This window comes from Tursiops truncatus, chromosome 18, assembly GCF_011762595.2.
Source record: "Tursiops truncatus isolate mTurTru1 chromosome 18, mTurTru1.mat.Y, whole genome shotgun sequence".
Taxonomy (NCBI): domain Eukaryota; kingdom Metazoa; phylum Chordata; class Mammalia; order Artiodactyla; family Delphinidae; genus Tursiops; species Tursiops truncatus.
The window spans coordinates 49,853,435-49,875,624 of NC_047051.1; the positions used below are offsets into that span (position 1 = coordinate 49,853,435).

The following is a 22,190-nucleotide window of genomic DNA, read 5'->3' on the forward strand; positions in this document are numbered from 1 at the left end:
TTTTTATCTTCAGTGTGAAAAATTTCTAATTTCCTTTGGAATTCTTCTTTGATTCACTGGTTACTCAGAAGTATTGTCTATTTTCCAAATATTTGGTGTTTTCCTTGATATATTTTGCATTTAATTCTTAATTTACTTCTATTGTGGTCTGAAAACACTTTCTTTAAGATTTTAATCTTATGAAATTTACTAAGACTTATTTTATGACCTGGCATGTAATACACCTTTGTGAACATAATATGTATACTTGAAACAAAAATGTATACTCAACTTGCACATTCTTTTCCATAAATGTCAGTTAGGCCAAAGTGGTGGACAGTGTTGTTCAAATCTTCTGTATTCCAACTGATATTTTTTGTCTAGTTGTTCTATTAATTACCGAAAGAGTTCTACGTTCTATTAATTACTGATAGTCACCAACTATCAACGTGAATTTGTCTACTTCTCCCTTTAGTTCTGCCAGTATTTCGCTCAGGGTTTTGGAAACTGATTTGGGACATACACATTCATGAGGGTTGCAGTTTCCTCATAAGTAAATGAATGATGTTAGCATGCAAATTCATTTGCAGCTCTCTCTCCTGACTGTTTTGGAGATATGGGAGTGGCGGGGGCTACCATGAACTGTCCTTGCTCTCACTTATAGATTCAAAGAACAACCCAGCAGCTATACAATGTGCCTGCCAATTTTATAATTAAGAAATGATAAAGCAAACAGAAAAACAGTTTTTTTAACTTTAATTATTTAAATCACATATACCAAACTGATTTCTTAATTTACCTTTTATACAAGTTAAGAAGACTGAGGTAACTGAAATATATTTTCTTGAAAAGTATTAAGTAGCATAACATATTTTCAACTGACATTTTACAAACTTAAATTACCTGATCCAAACAATTCAGTAGATCACAAAGGCAAGCCCACTGTAAGGCAGGAGTTGGGTAGAAAGAATGAAAACAGGCAGTAAAGGTATTATGACACTCCTGAAGGACAGCTTCTAGGAGACTCAAGGGTTGACTGAGATATCCTTGGGGATCATTATCCAACTTCACCATGCAGTGATCAACTCCTTCTGACAAAATTTTTCTTAGCAAAGTTCTGGTTTTTCCAATACATTCTGCTAATTTGCTAGTTTCTTCTACAACAGCTTTTCCTGCAGCTTTAAGAGAACAAAGCAGATTGCTAATTAAACAGAATAATAAATATGTATGAAAACATTCAATACAATTCAAGTAATTTCCTATATGGCTAAAAATCATAAGTATTAATAACCTAGAAATGAAACAATATAGAGATTATGTGTGGTCCAAAATTATTTCTTTTTAAATAGGACTCTTAAATGGGGAAAAAAACAAAAAAACCCTGCACAGGTTTCAGCATTTAAGTCCAAATCAGTCATTCAAAATATTTGTATCTGACAGAATCTGTTTATAACAACAACTTATTAGAGTATTTAACTTTAGTCTAACATGACTTTTTGTTATCATAATGACATGTAATCTATTATATTCTTTATAAGTAAATATATAAGCATCACAGCAAGCGAAGTTTCTCCCCTCAATTCAGGAGCGAGCAGGATAAATAAAGGCAGCTGGGGATCTTAAACTTTTGGTAATCCCTATATAAACCTTCTCAATGTCTCAAAACATTTTCTCCTCAAAAGTCATTTAAAAAATGTATCATACCTGACACTGGGTAAATTTCACAGGTATAGACACGCAATAACCTCAGACAACAGGTACCCACAAAGCGTAGTCTTTCTAAATCTAGAAGTGTGGCTGTAAACTGGAATCCTTTTAATCCTCTTAGTTCTTCAACTCCTAAGACTAAGGTGGTCCAGCTCCAGTGAAGAATACTCAACAATGACTCAAAACATTCCTAATCCAGAATATGAAAAAATAGATAACAATTAGTTCAAATGGTATCACAGGTTGACTCAAATGGAAAGATGACATTCAACTTGAAAAGTTTACCTTGAAGTTTGTACTGAGTTTTGGTAGCCCAAATAATAGACATTCTATTAGTTCATTCATTACATTACCATTAGGAATATCTTTGACAAAAAAGGTGAAGTAGTTAGGCATCTACAAAAACAACATTCTTCAATATTTACCTATTTAAAAATACATTTTTAAGTTAAAGAAGTTAAAAAACTTTTTAAGTTGCTACCAACCTATCTAGTTTATCATTATAAATAAAGAAAAACACTTATAAACATGTTTACTTGAAAGAAAAATTAAACTCTATATTGTCAATGTAGTATTATGTATATAAACTAAAAGTATTTTAAGCATTTTAATAATCTTTGAATATAATAAAGTATTCCAGTATTAGATATCAGTGACAATATCAAATAAGTTATTTTTTGTCTACATATTAAATTTTACAATACAAACTACAGCCAAATCTTGATAAACAAGATAACAGAAGTTTAAAATTGACTAGAAAATACAAAAACACACTTATTTGGATCTTTAAAAATTCTAGAATATGAGTTTAGGGTGGTGAGCATCCCTTGCTATTCTAGTTGGCCTGTGGGTTTTATCATGCTTATGATGACAGATACTTGATGAATCTCAAAGTAAAGCACTTATTCCCTCATCTCCACCAAATTTCAGTCCTCTGGTATGGCAAAACCAAGAATAAAGGTTTGTACTTTAACATTGTAAAGAAATGATTGAGTAAGTTTCTTATACAAAGATTACAATTACCTAATGACCACAAAATCACTTAGACATAAATATAAAAGAATTACTACACACAGATAAAAGAGATCACTGAAAAAGACATAACAGAGGTAAAGATACTTATTTGGATCAAAAGATACCAAACTGATCTTAATACTAAAAGGATGCCAAGGTACGAAGGAGCCAAAGCTCTTAAGAGCCTCTTATTCAAAGCACACCCTCTGTTGGAAGATGAATTTGACATGATATATCAAAATTTAAATGAGCCCACCTCCAGTAGAAATATTCACAGAAGTACGCAAGTATCAAAGACACATATGTACAGATATGGATATACAGTCGGTCCTCTGTATTCACAGGTTTTGCATCTGCAGATTCAACCAACCAGGGATCGAAAATATTCAGAAAAGAAAAAGTTCCAGAAAGTTCCAAAAAGCAAAACTTGAATCACTGCCAGCTATTTACATAGCATTTACATTGTATTAGGTATTATATGTAAGCTGGAGATGATTTAAAGTACACAGGAGGATGAGTGTAGGTTATATGCAAGCACTGTGCTATTTTATATAATGGACTTGAGCATCCAGGAATTTTGGTATCTGTGGGGGGGGGGGGTACTGGAACCAATTCCCCCTCAAATACCAAAGCACAACTGTAATAGTGAAAAATGAGAAACAAACAGTCCTCTGGTAGGAATAGAACTGGATAAATTAGAGTACACCATTCTACGGAATACTAAGCAAACATTAAAAAAATTCAGATAGAGCCAAATGTATTAACATGGAATATATCCGTAGCGTATTTGATGAAATTTTTATCATTAATCCAGAGAAAACCATAATTCGAAAAGATATATGTACCCCAATGTTCACAGCAGCCCTAGTGCTGCTATTACAGATGAACGGATAAAGAAGGAATGTAATAGAATGGAATTGAATGGAGTATTACTCAGCCATAAAAAAGAATGAAATAATGATATTTGCAGCAACATGGATGGACCTAGAGATTACATACTAACTGAAGTAAGTCAGACAGAGAAAGACAAATATCACATGATATTGCTTATATGTGGAATCTAAAAAAAAAAAAAAATGATACAAATGAACTTATATACAAAACAGAAACAGACCCATAGACATAGAAAACAAACTTATGGTTACCAAAAGGGAAAAGGGGAGAGGGATAAACTAGGAGTTTGGGATTAGCATATACACACTACTATACATAAAACAGATAACCAACAAAGACCTACTGTATAGCACAGGGAATATACTCAATATTTTGTAATAACCTATAAGGGAAAAGAATCTAAAAAAAAAAAAAATATATATATATATATATATATATATAACTGAATCACTTTGCTCCACATCTGAAACTAACACAGCATTGTAAATCAACTACAATTGAATAAAAAAATAAATAAAAGAAAAATCATGTCATTTGTGAAGTGTTTTACTACCACCTTTTAAAAAAAAGAAATTTTAAAAAAGTAATAGGCAGAACTTTAAGTATGATCAAAAACAAACAAGAAGACTATATAGCATACAGTAAACAGAGACTAATAAATTTGTTTATGTACAAAAAATAGTCTGGAAGAATATACATCCGAATGGAAACAGCAGTTATATATGGTGATAAAAGGGTGATGGGAAAAGAACTTCAATATAATTTTAGTATAGTTTTAACCCTATTCCCACCAGGGACATGTATTAATTTTGTGGTTTAAAAAAAAAAAAACTAAGAAAGAAAGGGAAAAAAGCCTTCTCCCTATGCATTTTACTAACATGACAGACTATCAGCTACATTAATAAATCATATTCATATAGGGCCTTACAAATTAAATAGAATTTTTATATCCCTTAACTCAGAAATTCATAATGATGCTATGATATAGTTGAGATAACCTTCCTAAGAGTCCTCAACTAACAAATGAAAGAGCAAGAACTCAGACTTCCTGAGCTGAAACACCACGGTGTTTCAATTACATCTTATTGGTTTTCCATTCTACACTGGTAACCCCAATGGCATCATGTCTTTAAATGTACGAAGGGGATGGTCAGGTAATTCAACAAAGTCCTTAGTTAGATATATGACCCTTCTACTTAATTCTTTAGCATTAAAGTAACATTCTTGGTTAATATCACTCAACTCTTCCTTCACTTTCTAACTTCTTCAGCATATGTGTTCATACATAATTTATAAGAAAATTCACCATGTATTTCAGAAATAGCAAGGTATGTTAAAATCCGTCAACATCTTTATTTTCCATTATTTAATGTGACTATTCTTTGGCCTGGGATGTCAAAGCTAATATAAACAAATCTGAATTATAAAGCTATGCTAAGATAAACTCTTAGAAAAGTGGGTAAATGCTAAACATCAAAACAAAACTCAGCACTGGACAGAAAAGCTGAAATTCTTAAAAATGGCTTACCACTGAGACAGTTCTCGCAAAAGATCTCTTTAAAATATGTACAGGTTCACTGGTTTGCTGTTTGCCTTTTGAAGCACTGCCGTCACTGGTGGGAAGTCTGAAGGTAGCATACATACATAAATTTATGTTGGGAAGTCCACCGACATTTTTATTCTCAAATATACATTTTTGCAATGGCAAAACAAATTAAACAGTTAAGCATTTTTGTTAGGCAAAATCCCAATATGGGGCTTTTTACAAACATTTTCCAATGCTAAGCAAAATTTTTAGCACATAAGTACCTCATCTTCTAAATCTCACCTTTGTAAGACTGGGTAGTAGAAACTCTCTTCTCTTACTAGACAACATTATGTAACTTATGTTCTCTAGTAATGTTACTATTAAATGCTACCATTAAAGAGTTACTCAACCACTGTACCCACGAGTAGTCCAAGCAACTTGCTATGATCGTAATGCTACATATTACAAATACTGACTACAGCAGATTGCATAAAAACAAACAAAAATGTCCTCTTGGAAAAAGTGAGGTTATACCACCTAGATTCTTAAAGATATTAGTATAAAAGATATAGAAGACAGAGAATCACTGTTCTAAAGGTACTGCCTTTGATTTTTACTATTTAAAGTAAGAATGCCAGTTTTTAGTGAGGGTTTATATCTATTTAAATTCTTTAATCTAAAAATTATCGCAGTAGGGCTTCCCTGGTGGCGCAGTGGTTGGGAGCCCGCCTGCCAATGCAGGGGACACAGGTTCGTGCCCCAGTCCGGGAAGATCCCACATGCCGCAGAGCGGCTGGGCCCGTGAGCCACGGCCGCTGAGCCTGCGCGTCCGGAGCCTGTGCTCCGCAGCGGGAGAGGCCACAGCAGTGGCAGGCCCGCATACCGCAAAAAAAAATAATAAAATTAAAAAAAATAAAAATTACTGCAGTAATCACCTAGATATAGATGGGCACACACATAGGCATTGTTCCCATATATGTCTCAATTACCATGAAGTAATTAAAATTCTTAAATAATGTTAAAATATAATAGTATTATCATATGAGCAAGCTGTTGTTTGATATTTTAATTAAAGGTGGAAATTTTCCAGCAGCAAGGGATTTTCCAATTCATTCCATCACAAGATGAACAAGAAATATAAAACTGTAGAACCAATCAACCAGGCCTACATCTAAAATCCCCACCTAACAGTCAGATTTCATTTCTCTAAGATAAATTTTATTATTTTAAAGTTTAAAACATTCTGAAATTGGTAAGAAAATCAATAGGTTTAAAAAATAAGTTATTAAAATACTGTTATAGGCATAATACAGATAATCTGAGTCATCAGAGATATTTTATTAAAATTAACTTGAGGTAAAGAAATGTTTAAAAATATACAAAACATAAATTAAATGTTTGTATTAAATGTAGCTAAATGCTTCGAATAATTTCTCCCTTATTGTGCCATATATTTTACAGTGATCCTAGCTCATTATATTAAAAGAATAAACCATGTTGATTATAAATACGCTAAATACCTGTATAATAATTGAGGTATCTGACCAGCGTTAACATCTGTACCATTATTTGATTTCTTTGAACTCTTAAATTGGAAAACAACCCTAAGAAGAGAAAAAATAACAATATAACCAAAGACAACACTATTCAAGATTCATGGAAGGAAATGAAAAGTTTAACAATCATGCTTTCAAATCTTACATTACTGAAGAGAGATTCATTCTTTAAGGCCAAAAATACACTTAAAAAGACACTTCTGATTTTAATTCTAGCTCTGAATGCCTTAATGGGTTAAATGAAAGAGTTGAGCCTGATTGGGAGCTCCTAGGTGAGTAGCTGCTCTGCTCCCTCCCTCCTGGTTAAAGCTCAACTTTAACTAGAACAATAAGCTTTTAACAAAATATTTCAACTTACAGTTTAAAATCTGCTTAAATAGATATAACATAAACTTTATCTTCAAAATGCTATGATATTCCAAGGTTGAATGAACTGTATATGGGAATCATACAGTCCTGGACCAAAGCACTCTCCCCAGTTCTACCATACAATCTTAGAGTAAGCTGAAAAGGATATGTTACAATAGACTTAATTTATCTTCAGCATTCTACTTGAACATTCAGGAACACAGAATTCACCTCCTAAATTAGCCTGCTCTTTTTCTGGTCAGCTCTCTTATGAGCTGAATGAAACTATATGAAATACATGATTATATAACTTCTACCCATTTCGAACAGTTTATGCTCAAGAATAATAAAGAATAAATTGAATTTCTCTTATAAATGATGGTCCTTTCACATGAATCAGAGTACAGAGTATAGAGACGGCTGGACTTTGGGTCAAGAAACTCCAGGTCCAGATTTGGTTCTGCCACACAGTAGCCATACAGTTTGACGCAAATCATTTCACCTTTTGTCTCTCTATTCCCGAGTGTAAAAACGGGGCTAATAACCACTTCACAAAGTTACTGAGGGCATCAAACAAGATAATATAAATGAAAGTATTTTATAAACTGGGAAGTGCTCTATACCTGAACTTTAAACGGTAAATTTCCCTTTACATTTTATTAAAACTGTAGCATCTCATATCATTAAGGCTTTACAATTTATAAAGTATTTTCATAAGCACTGTCAAATTTTATGGCATGTATATATTTCTTTTTCATGGTTTCCAAACTCCCTATCCTTGTCATTTTCCTCTGTATAATTTCTAATTTTGCAAACAAGCTTTTAAACAAGGTAACATCCAGAAATACACACAAATGCCAACTGACAAGAGCAAAGAATAGCAGTTCTATTATCTCCACATTCTGACTTACCTTAATTTGGCATGCAATTATACGAATTTAATTTTTAGCAGGTCATATTATGCTCTAGACCTACAAAGATTTTTTACTCTACTAAAAGACCTCTGAGGGCTTCCCTGGTGGTGCAGTGGTTGAGCGTACGCCTGCCGATGCAGGGAACACGGGTTCATGCCCCTGTCCGGGAAGATCCCACATGCCGTGGAGCGGCTGGGCCCATGAGCCATGGCCACTGAGCCTGTGCGTCCAGAGCCTGTGCTCCACAACGGGAGAGGCCGCAACAGTGAGAGGCCCGCGTACCGCAAAAAAATTAAAAAATAAAAAGACCTCTGAGCTTTCAAAACAATATTGCACTAACAAAAAAGGGAGTTGCTTAAGGAAAACTTAAACATTCTGCTTACCCATCATCTGTGGTAATAGAAGCTTGTCCATGAGATCCACAGTCACTGCTGGGTCCTGACACTCGAGCCCAGGCTACATACCACCAGCCAGCTTGCAGGAGGACTGGTTCATCAAACATCATTGCATATTTTTCTCTAAGAGGAAAATTTATGCGTCAAAGACAATGCCTTTGTACTTCTCTGTTACATACATTTATTTTTTAAAATCCTTTATAAACAAAACATGAAATACACTGTATTATTATAAGATTCTTGTCAAACAACATTAAAAACCCTCCATTTTAAAAAGTCTGGACAAGAACACAAATAATGGTTACTGGTGCTACAGTGATGGCATTATATTTCTTCCTCCTCATCCTGAGTTCTAAAACTTGCTTAAATATTATAAAGTTTTCATACTAAAATAAGATAATTTTTTTTAACTGTTGTTAAAAAAAACATGCCAGCTTTGTTGGAAAACTTTGAACTTTAAGGTTCATGTATTCAGTTAAAGTCTTTCGAGAGCTCTGGAGTCAGATGGTCTGAGTTCAAGGCCTGACTTTGTAACTCGCTAGCTGGGTGACCTTGGGGAAGTTACTACTACATCTTCTTTGTGACTTAAGTTTCGTCATCTGAAAATAGGGATAAAAACAATATCTAACTCATAGGATAGGACTGTTCTGGGAATTGAATTTAGACAAATTGTTTGGAACTGAGCCTGTCACACAGTAACTACACAAAAAGTTTATTAAATTAGCAGGAGAGAAAACACATGTATACAAATAAGGGCATCTGATAAAGATATACCCAAGTTACAAAGTTCTAGGTAATAGCGTGGAAGGAGTGCATATTGGTTGTAGCTGGGACAGAGAGAAGAATAAAGATATTGAGGAAGGGGAAGACTGTCATGAACAGATCGGCAGGGGTCTGAGAGTACAAAACGGGGTCTGGAAGTGGCAAGGTGTCCAGTTAGGCTAAAGCACTGAGACAGATATAGAAAAGTAGTAGGTGGAAAGTTTAAAAGGACGCTGTGAAAGATTGTGGAAGGCCTTTAACAACAGCCTTAGGAATCTGGGCTTCGTTAGGAGGCAAATGAAGAATATCTAGATGATTCTCTATACATAAAACCATACACTGTATTTTTGACTCACAATCATATGCTCAAAAAAGTGATAACAATGGCATCTTAAGTCTTTGTTAAAAATTAATTAATCAATTAACTTTCCTGAGATTTCCCTAATCTTCATTTGTGTGTAACATTAAGAAGTTACTGAAATAGTATCTCCTGATATTGGTTAATGCCTAAAGTGAAGAAACAGTCAAAATTTTCTTTAGGTTTACTATTTTGTTCTCAAAAAGTATCTGTCTGTTAAAAGTAAACTCAATGCCTTACTACCATCTTCAGAAAATATACATTTTCATTAACAAAAAGCTTATGAATGCCACAGAAGCTTTTCTTAATGTAGTTATTTGTCATTGGGAAAGACAGTATACTACCATTATCATGAAGTCCAAATCCGTTCTTTTTCTCATCATAATATTCCCTGATTCAAATCACTAACTTGTCATAACAGTCTTGAGATAATTCTTAAGTTTACACAGAGAAGACTGATAAAATCTAAGTCTCTTTATTATTTAATGAACCTTCATAAATAAACATCCTGATTCTGGTTACCTCCTGAGAGGTTTCAGTAAAGCTGGCCACCTCTCCAAGCGTGTTATAATCAAGCAAATACTATAGGCTTGGTGTCAGAGCATACAGGTGATTTGAAGTACGACCCACTATTACTATTTGACACAGTATACATAACGCTACCGGTAGTAAATAATTGTACTGCATCACTAGAACACTAGCATATTTGGTGTTCTCTAAGTGATGCATGAAAATATGTGTGCAAAATATGTGTATATTTCCATCTTCAATGTAGAAACAGTCAATTTATCTTGTGAAATACAAATATGAAGGATACTATTAGTTTTAATGTAGCATTATTAAAAGCAACAGTTATATTACCTAGTACATAATTTAGTTTCTTAAGCATTTGATCACAGATTATTTAAAACCTTCTCTTTAAGTTGCGTTATTCACTTATAATAAATATGTCATGTTAAGTATGCAAGGATTACACTGAATACTGAAGAAATCTTTACCTAGCAGCACAGTCATAAGCCAACACATCAGTCTCTGCAAGAAGGTCTCCATCAGTTTCATGATCTCCTCCATCAGGACCTAACTCAAACAGCTGGGGAGAGGAGAAAAACATATTGTGCCCAGTCACTCAGTCATGCAGACCTGCTGAATAATATGTTTATAATTTCGTGTCTCCAGTAGATGCTGGACACTACAGAATGTAAAAGAGTACCTGCTTTTAAAAAAATGTTATTCAGTGAAATGTACAAATCTATATATCGAAACTAAGAAACACATGTCTTATGGTCTGTACTAACCTCAGTTTTCCTTATTTTATATATTTGCCTACTTAGAGCAAATGCTCCAAAAATGTTCTGTACCAGATATAAACATCTGAAGGTGAGAGAGCTCTAAGTTCTAAGTGAGCTTCCAAATGTAGTAGAATTTTGCTTCAACACGTAACTAGCTGTGAGATCCTAGGACCCAGTTTCCTCATCCATTAAAGGGAGATGGACACTAGCAGCGCCTACTTCATTGTAATTGTGAGAATTAAGTGAAACGATGCTTGTGGAACACTTAGAAAAATACCCAGCGGGAAAAAAAAAAAAAAGGCTAGAAAAATATTAGCTGAGGAATAATAGAAGGAAAGGATCCTTAAGAAAACAGGTAACAAAAAATAGCTCAAATGGCATGGGAAAAGGAGATAGAAAGAGTGAGGGGGAAAAAAACAGTTATAAAAAAGGGGGAGGACTGCAGAGTACAGGAAAAGAATAAAAGAGAAGATATCAAATAGGAAAAGTTATGAAATTAAGTGAAAATAAATGAAAATTATGAGGAAGGGATCTTTTTTTAAAAAAATGGACTAATACATATTTTTAAAACCCTTATTTCTCTTGATGATTATAGTAGGTGAACTACAAGAAAGGTGAGTAAAAGACTAAGAAGGAAGAGACGGGGATATTAAAACTTACTGGACAATTACTCTGTTAGAGGTCTCCATTTTTCAACTATATATGTTAATAGTTTAAAAATCTGTCTCCACCTCAGATCCTAGTCTGCGCCTGGGATTCCCCGGGGCAGCTGGATCTCACCAGTTGTAAAGTGACTCACCTCTCCTCCCTCCTGCCTCCCCTGCTCTGATTAATGGCACTATCATTCACCTACTCACTCAGATTAAAAAACCTGGGATAATCCTTTTTTCCAAATCTCTCCACCAGCACTGCATCTCTCCTATTGCTGGTACCAAAGCTTGTCAGTGCAACCAGTGTTAGCAGTGTTACTAGCTAGAAGAGTTCAATATGAACTAATTAGTTCTTCTCTCCATTCTCTCCTTGCTCTAACCCATATTCCACAAAGTTAAGGGTTTTTGCTTTTCTTGAATAACCCACAGCAGTCTTTTTAAAATGAGTATCTGATTAGAATACTTCCTTAATCTAAAAGTCTTCAATGGTTTCTCTTCTCCTTCTTTGTAGCATGATATAAAGGTCTTAAATGATTTGCCCCTAACTTGGCTCCCCTGTTTATGTTCAACAAATAATTTTGAACACATACTGTGTGCCAGGCAGGGTTCTAAGAACCGGGCATACAGGGGTGAACAATGCAAACAAAAATAAGGGGTGGGGGGGCTACTGGAAGTAAGTCTGTGGTAAGGGAGAGGATTTACAGTTTTAAATAGGCTCACCAAGGAGTCACGATCTTTAGGTAAAGAGGAAGTGAGCCTTGCAGGTACCGGAGTGAAGAGCTGCCGTCAGAGGGAGTAAGTAGCAAGTGTTAAGGTCCTGAGGTCTGACTATGCCTGGTATGTCTGAGGAACAAGGGCCGGTCAGTATGGCTAGGTTAGAGTGAAGCAGCTAGTATAACATAAGGTCAGAGTCAGAGTGGTGATGCAAGTCAGTTCTGATGTTGTTTTTCAGGCCCTTGTAAGCCCTCTGGTTTTTATTCTAATACTATTGGAATCACTCTGCTATGTTGAGAACAGACCGAAGGGAGCAAGGACAGAAGCAGATACAAATTGGGAGGTTACTGTAATGCTCCAAGCAGCTGTGGTTTGGACCAACTTGGTACCAGGGGCAGTTTTTAGAAGTGGTTAGATCCTGGATTTATTTTCAAAGTGTAGCCGACAATATTTGCTGTGAGAGTGGATGTGGGGTGTGAAAGAAAGAGGGAAGAAGGCAAGGATGACTCCAAGATTTTTGGCCTAAGCAACTGGAAGAATGAAGTTAACTCTATTCTGAGTCAGTTAACTGGGATGGGGAAGGACAAGAGAACAGCAGGTTTAGAGAGATGGTCAGAAGCCTAGTTTTGAGTATGTTACATCCCAAATACCTGTTAGCTATCCACCTGTTAGCTATCCATATGGAGATGCAGAGTAGGCAGCTGTATATATATCTTTGGAGGTCTATTAAGTGTGAGAGCGATAAGAGAAAAAACACTTAAAGCCGTAAGGCTGGATCACCGAGGGGGTGAGTAGACTTTAAAAAGATGTCCAAGACTGAGTTCCGGCACTGCAGCGTTTAGAGGTCAGGAAGATGATGAGTGGCCAGCAGGAGACTAAGAAGAGCGGCCAGGGAGATGGGAGGAAAATGAAGTGTGGTGTCCTGGGAGCCACATGAAGAAACCATATCGAAGAAGAGCTCGACTGGATTAAATTCTGTAGACTGGTTAAGGAAGATAAGGACTGAGACTACAGTAGTACTTAACTGAGAATTTTTTAAGAAGCCTGCTATTGAAATTAAGGCATAAACTCTCTCACTTTAAGAGCAAAATCGGATAATGTGACAACAGAAAATTCAAGCTATTAGTAAATTTTCAAAGACTGAGCACAGCCTTTGCTTAGTATAACTGTTGCCCTTTCTGAGATGAATAGTGCAGTAAACTTAGGACTTTTGATTGTTTTTTGACTCTCTACCAGATGGAATCCATCCCCTTACTCACTTCATCCCTGGTCCCCACGCCTGTGGTGATGATGTCTGTTTACACAGTATTTGGCAGTAAAAATGCTAAAAACTTTTTAAAGCTACATCCAAATGCCCCTGCATCTTATCATTAAAACGGCTACAGGAAAGTAGGCACATGCAAAGGTGCCTTCTATAAAATAATAAACTAAGTCAAAATACTTATCTTCGGGGGGGAAGGCGGAAGATGGCGGAAGAGTAAGACGCGGAGATCACCTTCCTCCCCACAGATACACCAGAAATACAACTACACGTGGAACAACTCCTACAGAACACCTACTAAAGGCTGGCAGAAGACCTCAGACCTCCCAAAAGGCAAGAAACTCCCCACGTACCTGGGTAGGGCAAAAGAAAAAACAGAGACAAAAGAATAGGGACGGCACCTGCACCAGTGGGAGGGAGCTGTGAAGGAGGAAAAGTTTCCACACTCTAGGAAGCCCCTTCGCGGGCGGAGACTGCGGGAGGCGGAGGGGGGAGCTTCGAAGCTGCGGAGGAGTGCACAGCAACGGGTGCGGAGGGCAAAGCGGGGAGATTCCCACACAGAGGATCGGTGCCTACCGGCACTCACCAGCCCGAGAGGCTTGTCTGCTCACCCGCCGGGGCGGGCGGGGCTGCGAGCTGAGGCCGGAGCGCAGGAAGAGGACTGGGGTTGGCGGCTTGAACATAGCCTGAAGGGGTTAGTGCACCACAGCTAGCCGGGAGGGAGTCCGGGGAAAAGCCTGCACCTGCAGAAGAGGCAGGAGACTTTTCCTTCCCTCTTTGTTTCCTGGGGCGTGAGGAGAGGGGTTTAAGAACGCTGCTTAAAGGAACTCCAGAGACGGGTGCGAGCCGCGGCTAAAAGCGCGAACCCCAGAGACGGGCGCGAGCCGCGGCTGAAAGCGCGGACCCCAGAGACGGGCGCGAGCCGCGGCTGAAAGCGCGGAATCCAGAGACGGGCGCGAGCCGCGGCTGAAAGCGCGGAATCCAGAGACGGGTGCAAGCCGCGGCTAAAAGCGCGGACCCCAGAGGCGGACGGGAGACGTTAAGGCTGCTGCTGCCGCCACCGAGGGGCCTGTGTGCGAGTACAGGTCACTCTCCACACCCCTCCTCCGCGGAGCCTGTGCAGCCCGCCACTGCCGGGTTCCCGGGATCCAGAGACAACTTCCCCGGGAGAGCGCACAGCGCGCCTCAGGCTGGTGCAAAGTCACGCCGGCCTTTGCCACCGCAGGCCCGCTCCGCACTCTGTGCCCCTCCGTCCCCGCCGGCCTGAGTGCGCCAGAGCCCCCAATCAGCGGCTCTTTTAACCCCATCCTGTCTGAGCAAAAAACAGACGCCCTCCAGCGATCTACACGCAGTGGCAGGGCCAAATCCAAAGCTTAGCCCTGGGAGCTGTGAGAACAAAGAAGAGAAAGGGAAATCTCTCCCAGCAGCCTCAGAAGCAGCGGATTAAAGCTCCACAATCAACTTGATGTACCCTGCATCTGTGGAATACCTGAATAGACAACCAATCATCCCAAATTAAGGAAGTGGACTTTAGGAGCAAGATCTATGATTTTTTCCCCTTTCCTCTTTTTGTGAATGTGTATGTGTATGCTTCTGTGTGAGATCTTGTCTGTATAGTCTTGCTTCCACCATTTGTCCTAGGGTTCTATCCGTCCATGTTTTTTTTTTTTAATTTTTTTTCTTAATAATTAATTTTAATAACCTTATTATACTTTACCTTCGTTCTTTCTTTCTTTCTTTCCGTCCTTCCTTCCCTCCTTTAGACAACGAATCATCCCAAATTGAGGAAGTGGTCTCTGACAGCAAGATTTAGGATTTTTCCCCATTTACCTCTTTTAGTGAGGGTGTATGTGTATGCTTCTGTGTAAGATTTTGTCTGTATAGCTTTGCTTCCAACATTTGTCCTAAGGTTCTTTCCGTCCCTTTTTTTTTTTTCTAAATAAGAAGTTTTTAATTCAATAACTTTATTATACTTTATTTTATTTTTACTGTATCTTCTTTCTTTCTGTCTTTTTTCCTTCTTTCCCTCCTTCCTTCCTTCCTCCCTCCCTCCCTCCTTTCTTTCCTTCTTGCCTTCTTTCCTTCTTTGCTTCTTTCTTTCTTTCTTCCTTCCTTCCTACCTCCTTTCCTTCTTTCTTTCCTCATACTTCTACTAATTCCCTCTACTTTTTCTCCCTTTTATCCTGAGCCTGTGGATGAAAAGCTTTTGGTGCTCCAGCCAGGAGGCAGGGCTGTGCCTCTGAGGTAGGACAGCCAACTTCAGGACACTGATCAACAAGAGACCTCCCAGCTCCACATAATATCAAACGGCGAAAATCTCCCAGAGACCTCCATCTTAACACCAGCACCCAGCTTCACTCAACGACCAGCAAGCCACAGTGCTGGAAAACCTATGCCAAACAACTAGCAAAACAGGAACACAACCCCACCCATTAGCAGAGAGGCTGCCTAAAATCATAATAAGGCCACAGACACCCCCAAACACACCACCAGACGTGAACCTGCCTACTAGAGAGACAAGATCCAGCCTCATCCACCACAACACAGGCACTAGTACCCTCCACCAGGAAGCCTACACAACCCACTGAACCAACCTTAGCCACTGGAGACAGACATCAAAAACAGGAGGAACTACAAACCTGCAGCCTGCAAAAACGAGACCCCAAAAACAGTAAGATAAGCAAAATGAGAAGACAGAAAAACACACAGCAGATGAAGGAGCAAGATAAAAACCCACCAGACCTAACAAATGAAGAGGAAATAGGCAGTCTACCTGAAAGAGAATTCAGAATAATGATAGTAAGGTTGATCCGAAATCTTGGAGATAGAATGGACAATAGATTGGACAAAATGCAAGAATCAGTTAACAAGGACCTAGAAGAACTAAAGATGAAACAAGCAACGATGAACAACACAATAAATGAAATTAAAAGTACTCTAGATGGGATCAATAGCAGACTAACTGAGGCAGAAGAACGGATAAGTGACCTGGAAGATAAAATAGTGGAAATAACTACTGCAGAGCAGAATAAAGAAAAAAGAATGAAAAGAACTGAGGACAGTCTCAGAGACCTCTGGGACAACATTAAACGCACCAACATTCGAATTATAGGGGTTCCAGAAGAAGAAGAGAAAAAGAAAGGGACTGAGAAAATATTTGAAGAGATTATAGTTGAAAACTTCCCTAATATGGGAAAGGAAATAGTTAATCAAGTCCAGGAAGCACAGAGAGTCCCATACAAGATAAATACAAGGAGAAATACGCCAAGACACATATTAATCAAACTGTCAAAAATTAAATACAAAGAAAAAGCATATTAAAAGCAGCAAGGGAAAAACAACAAATAACACATAAGGGAATCCCCATAAGGTTAACAGCTGATCTCTCAGCAGAAACCCTACAAGCCAGAAGGGAGTGGCAGGACATACTGAAAGTGATGAAGGAGAAAAACATGCAGCCAAGACTACTCTACCCAGCAAGGATCTCATTCAGATTTGATGGAGAAATTAAAACCTTTACAGACAAGCAAAAGCTGACAGAGTTCAGCACCACCAAACCAGCTTTACAACAAATGCTAAAGGAACTTCTCTAGGCAAGAAACACAAGAGAAGGAAAAGACCTATAATAACGAACCCAAAACAATTTAGAAAATGGGAATAGGAACATACATATCGATAATTACCTTAAATGTAAATGGACTAAATGCTCCCACCAAAAGACACAGATTAGCTGAATGGATACAAAAACAAGACCCTTATATATGCTGTCTACAAGAGACCCACTTCAGACCTAGAGGAACATACAGACTGAAAGTAAGGGGATGGAAAAAGATATTCCATGCAAATGGAAGCCAAAAGAAAGCTGGAGTAGCAATTCTCATATCAGACAAAATAGACTTTAAAATAAGGACTATTAAAAGAGACAAAGAAGGACACTACATAATGATCAAGGGATCGATCCAAGAAGAAGATATAACAATTGTAAATATTTATGCACCCAACATAGGAGCACCTCAATACATAAGGCAAATACTAACAGCCATAAAAGGGGAAATCGACAGTAACACATTCATAGTAGGGGACTTAAACACCCCACTTTCACCCATGGACAGATCATCCAAAATGAAAATAAATAAGGAAACACAAGCTTTAAATGATACATTAAACAAGATGGACTTAATTGATATTTATAGGACACTCCATCCAAAAACAACAGAATACACATTTTTCTCAAGTGCTCATGGAACATTCTCCAGGATAGATCATATCTTAGGTCACAAATCAAGCCTTGGTAAATTTAAGAAAATTGAAATTGTATCAAGTATCTTTTCCGACCACAACGCCATGAGACTAGATATCAATTACAGGAAAAGATCTGTAAAAAATACAAACACATGGAGGCTAAACAATACACTACTTAATAATGAAGAGATCACTGAAGAAATCAAAGAGGAAATCAAAAAATACCTAGAAACAAATGACAATGGAGACACAACGACCCAAAACCTGTGGGATGCAGCAAAAGCAGTTCTAAGGGGGAAGTTTATAGCAATACAAGCCCACCTTAAGAAGCAGGAAACATCTCGAATAAACAACCTAACCTTGCACCTCAAGCAATTAGAGAAAGAAGAACAAAAAAACCCCAAAGCTAGCAGAAGGAAAGAAATCATAAAAATCAGATCAGAAATAAATGAAAAAGAAATGAAGGAAACAATAGCAAAGATCAATAAAACTAAAAGCTGGTTCTTTGAGAAGATAAACAAAATAGATAAACCACTAGCCAGACTCATCAAGAAAAAAAGGGAGAAGATTCAAATCAATAGAATTAGAAATGAAAAAGGAGAGGTAACAACTGACACTGCAGAGATAAAAGAGATCATGAGAGATTACTACAAGCAACTCTATGCCAATAAAATGGACAATCTGGAAGAAATGGACAAATTCTTAGAAATGCACAACCTGCCAAGACTGAATCAGGAAGAAATAGAAAATATGAACAGACCAATCACAAGCACTGAAATTGAAACTGTGATTAAAAATCTTCCAACAAAGAAAAGCCCAGGACCAGATGGCTTCACAGGCGAATTCTATCAAACATTTAGAGAAGAGCTAACACCTATCCTTCTCAAACTCTTCCAAAATATAGCAGAGGGAGGAACACTCCCTAACTCCTTCTACGAGGCCACCATCACCTTGATACCAAAACCAGACAAGGATGTCACAAAGAAAGAAAACTACAGGCCAATATCACTGATGAACATAGATGCAAAAATCCTCAACAAAATACTAGCAAACAGAATCCAACAGCACATTAAATGGATCATACACCATGATCAAGTGGGGTTTATTCCAGGAATGCAAGGATTCTTCAATATACGCAAATCTATCAATGTGATAAACCATATTAACAAATTGAAGGAGAAAAACCATATGATCATCTCAATAGATGCAGAGAAAGCTTTTGACAAAATTCAACACCCATTTATGATAAAAACCCTGCAGAAAGTAGGCATAGAGGGAACTTTCCTCAACATAATAAAGGCCATATATGACAAGCCCACAGCAAACATCATCCTCAATGGTGAAAAACTGAAAGCATTTCCACTAAGATCAGGAACAAGACAAGGTTGCCCACTCTCACCACTCTTATTCAACATTGTTTTGGAAGTTTTAGCCACAGCAATCAGAGAAGAAAAGGAAATAAAAGGAATCCAAATTGGAAAAGAAGAAGTAAAGCTGTCACTGTTTGCAGATGACATGATCCTATACATAGAGAACCCTAAAGATGCTACCAGAAAACTACTAGAGCTAATCAATGAATTTGGTAAAGTGGCAGGATACAAAATTAATGCACAGAAATCTCTGGCATTCCTATATACTAATGATGAAAAATCTGAAAGTGAAATCAAGAAAACACTCCCATTTACCATTGCAACAAAAAGAATAAAATATCTAGGAATAAACCTACCTAAGGAGACAAAAGACCTGTATGCAGAAAATTATAAGACACTGATGAAAGAAATTAAAGATGATATAAATAGATGGAGAGATATACCATGTTCTTGGATTGGAAGAATCAACATTGTGAAAATGACTCTACTACCCAAAGCAATCTATAGATTCAATGCAATCCCTATCAAACTACCACTGGCATTTTTCACAGAACTAGAACAAAAAATTTCACAATTTGTATGGAAACACAAAAGACCCCAAATAGCCAAAGCAATCTTGAGAACGAAAGAAGGAACTGGAGGAATCAGGCTCCCTGACTTCAGACTATACTACAAAGCTACAGTCATCAAGACGGTATGGTACTGGCACAAAAACAGAAAGATAGATCAATGGAACAGGATAGAAAGCCCAGAGATAAACCCATGCACATATGGACACCTTATCTTTGATAAAGGTGGCAGTAATGTACAATGGAGAAAGGACAGCCTCTTCAATAAGTGGTGCTGGGAAAACTGGACAGGTGCATGTAAAAGTATGAGATTAGATCACTCCCTAACACCATACACAAAAATAAGCTCAAAATGGATTAAAGACCTAAATGTAAGGCCAGAAACTATCAAACTCTTAGAGGAAAACATAGGCAGAACACTCTATGACATAAATCAAAGCAAGATCCTTTCTGACCCACCTCCTAGAGTAATGGAAATAAAAACAAAAATAAACAAATGGGACCTAATGAAACTTCAAAGCTTTTGCACAGCAAAGGAAACCATAAACAAAACCAAAAGACAACCCTCAGAATGGGAGAAAATATTTGCAAATGAAGCAACCGACAAAGGATTAATCTCCAGAATTTACAAGCAGCTCATGCAGCTCAATAACAAGAAAACAAACAACCCAATCCAAAAATGGGCAGAAGACCTAAATAGACATTTCTCCAAAGAAGATATACAGACTGCCAACAAACACATGAAAGAATGCTCAACATCATTAATCATTAGAGAAATGCAAATCAAAACTACAATGAGATATCATCTCACACCAGTCAGAATGGCCATCATCAAAAAATCTAGAAACAATAAATGCTGGAGAGGGTGTGGAGAAAAGGGAACACTCTTGCACTGCTGGTGGGAATGTGAATTGGTTCAGCCACTATGGAGAACAGTATGGAGGTTCCTTAAAAAACTACAAATAGAACTACCATATGACCCAGCAATCCCACTACTGGGCATATACCCTGAGAAAACCAAAATTCAAAAAGAGTCATGTACCAAAATGTTCATTGCAGCTCTATTTACAATAGCCCGGAGATGGAAACAACCTAAGTGCCCATCATCAGATGAATGGATAAAGAAGATGTGGCACATATATACAATGGAATATTACTCAGCCATAAAAAGAAACGAAATTGAGCTATTTGTAATGAGGTGGATAGACCTAGAGTCTGTCATACAGAGTGAAGTAAGTCAGAAAGAGAAAGACAAATACCGTATGCTAACACATATATATGGAATTTAAGAAAAAAATGTCATGAAGAACCTAGGGGTAAAGCGGGACTAAAGACGCAGACCTCTTAGAGAACGGACTTGAGGTTATGGGGAGGGAGAAGGGTGAGCTGTGACAGGGCGAGAGAGAGTCATGGGCATATACACAGTAACAAACGCAGTAAGGTAGACAGCTAGTGGGAAGCAGCCGCATGGCACGGGGATATTGGCTCGGTGCTTTGTGACAGCCTGGAGTGGTGGGATGGGGAGGGTGGGAGGGAGGGAGACGCAACAGGGAAGACATATGGGAACATATGTTTATGTATGACTGATTCACTTTGTTATAGAGCAGAGGCTGACACACCATTGTAAAGCAATTGTACCCCAATAAAGATGTTAAAAAAATAAAAAAAAAATAAAAAAAAATACTTATCTTCAAACACAAAAGGCAACAGTGAGAATGAACTGCTTACCTTAATTTTAGCGGTATATTCTCCTCTACCTCCAAACAGACCAAGACCACCAAGTAAAATGTCTGTGTCAGCACTAAAACGTATAGCTTCTACCGAGTGAGCAGAGTAACCCCAGCCCCCTCCATGACCTAAAAGATGCAAATGATAACTTATGCTTTAAAATATCCATGTATTTCATTTATAAGACAATATTTCCTAAACATAAATATACATACTTTCAAACCTGTTTACTACACTATAATCTTCTTTGGAATAAACCTTCATTACTGCTTGAGTCTCCTCCTCTGTACTGGCAACACCCATCTTTAAATCTTGCATAGTTGCCAAGGTATCAAGACAACCTAAAAGCAAACAAACAAAAATTCAACTCCTTGAAATTAAAACTTCCCCGAGTACTTATAGTATGAGATGCTGGAGGGGATAAATTAAAACAATAAATTCTGAATTGTGCTCAACAAATTTATTCCAAGCTTTAACATTTCATGGAAGATACTTTTACAACCAATAAAAATTACCCTCTGCCTGGGTAATTATCATATTTAAACATAAGCTATATGACAATGTTTCACACAAAACTATCTCTCTGAAAAGTTGGAATCGCTTAATCTTTGAGTCCCTACAAGGTTCTTCCTTTTATCAAACTCTCTGAATCACTTTAGATTGATTCTTAAAGTACTATTTGAGGAAGACACAGTAGCCTGAGATAACCTTAATCAGTGCTAGTTTTGGATGTTTACAATGGCTACCAGATGTTGTAAAAGTGCTATATCTCAAATTAATTAATTAGAAGTGAAGTTGATGTGCTGTGGAAAACTATTATGTAAGAAGAAACAAGTGGTAACTATAAAATTCATATCATATTTTATAGAATTTATTTTAAATAATGTATAAAAATTAAATATTATAATTATA

General features: G+C 37.4%; 1 protein-coding gene across 13 annotated transcripts in view; it reads right to left on the minus strand.

The window, feature by feature from the left end:
- The window catches only part of MYCBP2 (MYC binding protein 2), a 279,427-nt gene that overhangs the window by 131,064 nt on the left and 126,173 nt on the right, over positions 1-22,190 (minus strand). For all 13 annotated transcript variants that reach the window (XM_073795323.1, XM_073795322.1, XM_073795327.1 and 10 more), the window contains 8 exons: positions 21,494-21,619; positions 21,279-21,406; positions 10,454-10,545; positions 8,324-8,458; positions 6,643-6,726; positions 5,123-5,219; positions 1,684-1,876; positions 883-1,157 (listed from right to left, as the gene is read on the minus strand). In XM_073795323.1, the coding sequence (XP_073651424.1) occupies positions 883-1,157; positions 1,684-1,876; positions 5,123-5,219; positions 6,643-6,726; positions 8,324-8,458; positions 10,454-10,545; positions 21,279-21,406; positions 21,494-21,619 (1,130 nt within the window). The remainder of the gene's footprint in view (positions 1-882; positions 1,158-1,683; positions 1,877-5,122; positions 5,220-6,642; positions 6,727-8,323; positions 8,459-10,453; positions 10,546-21,278; positions 21,407-21,493; positions 21,620-22,190) is intronic.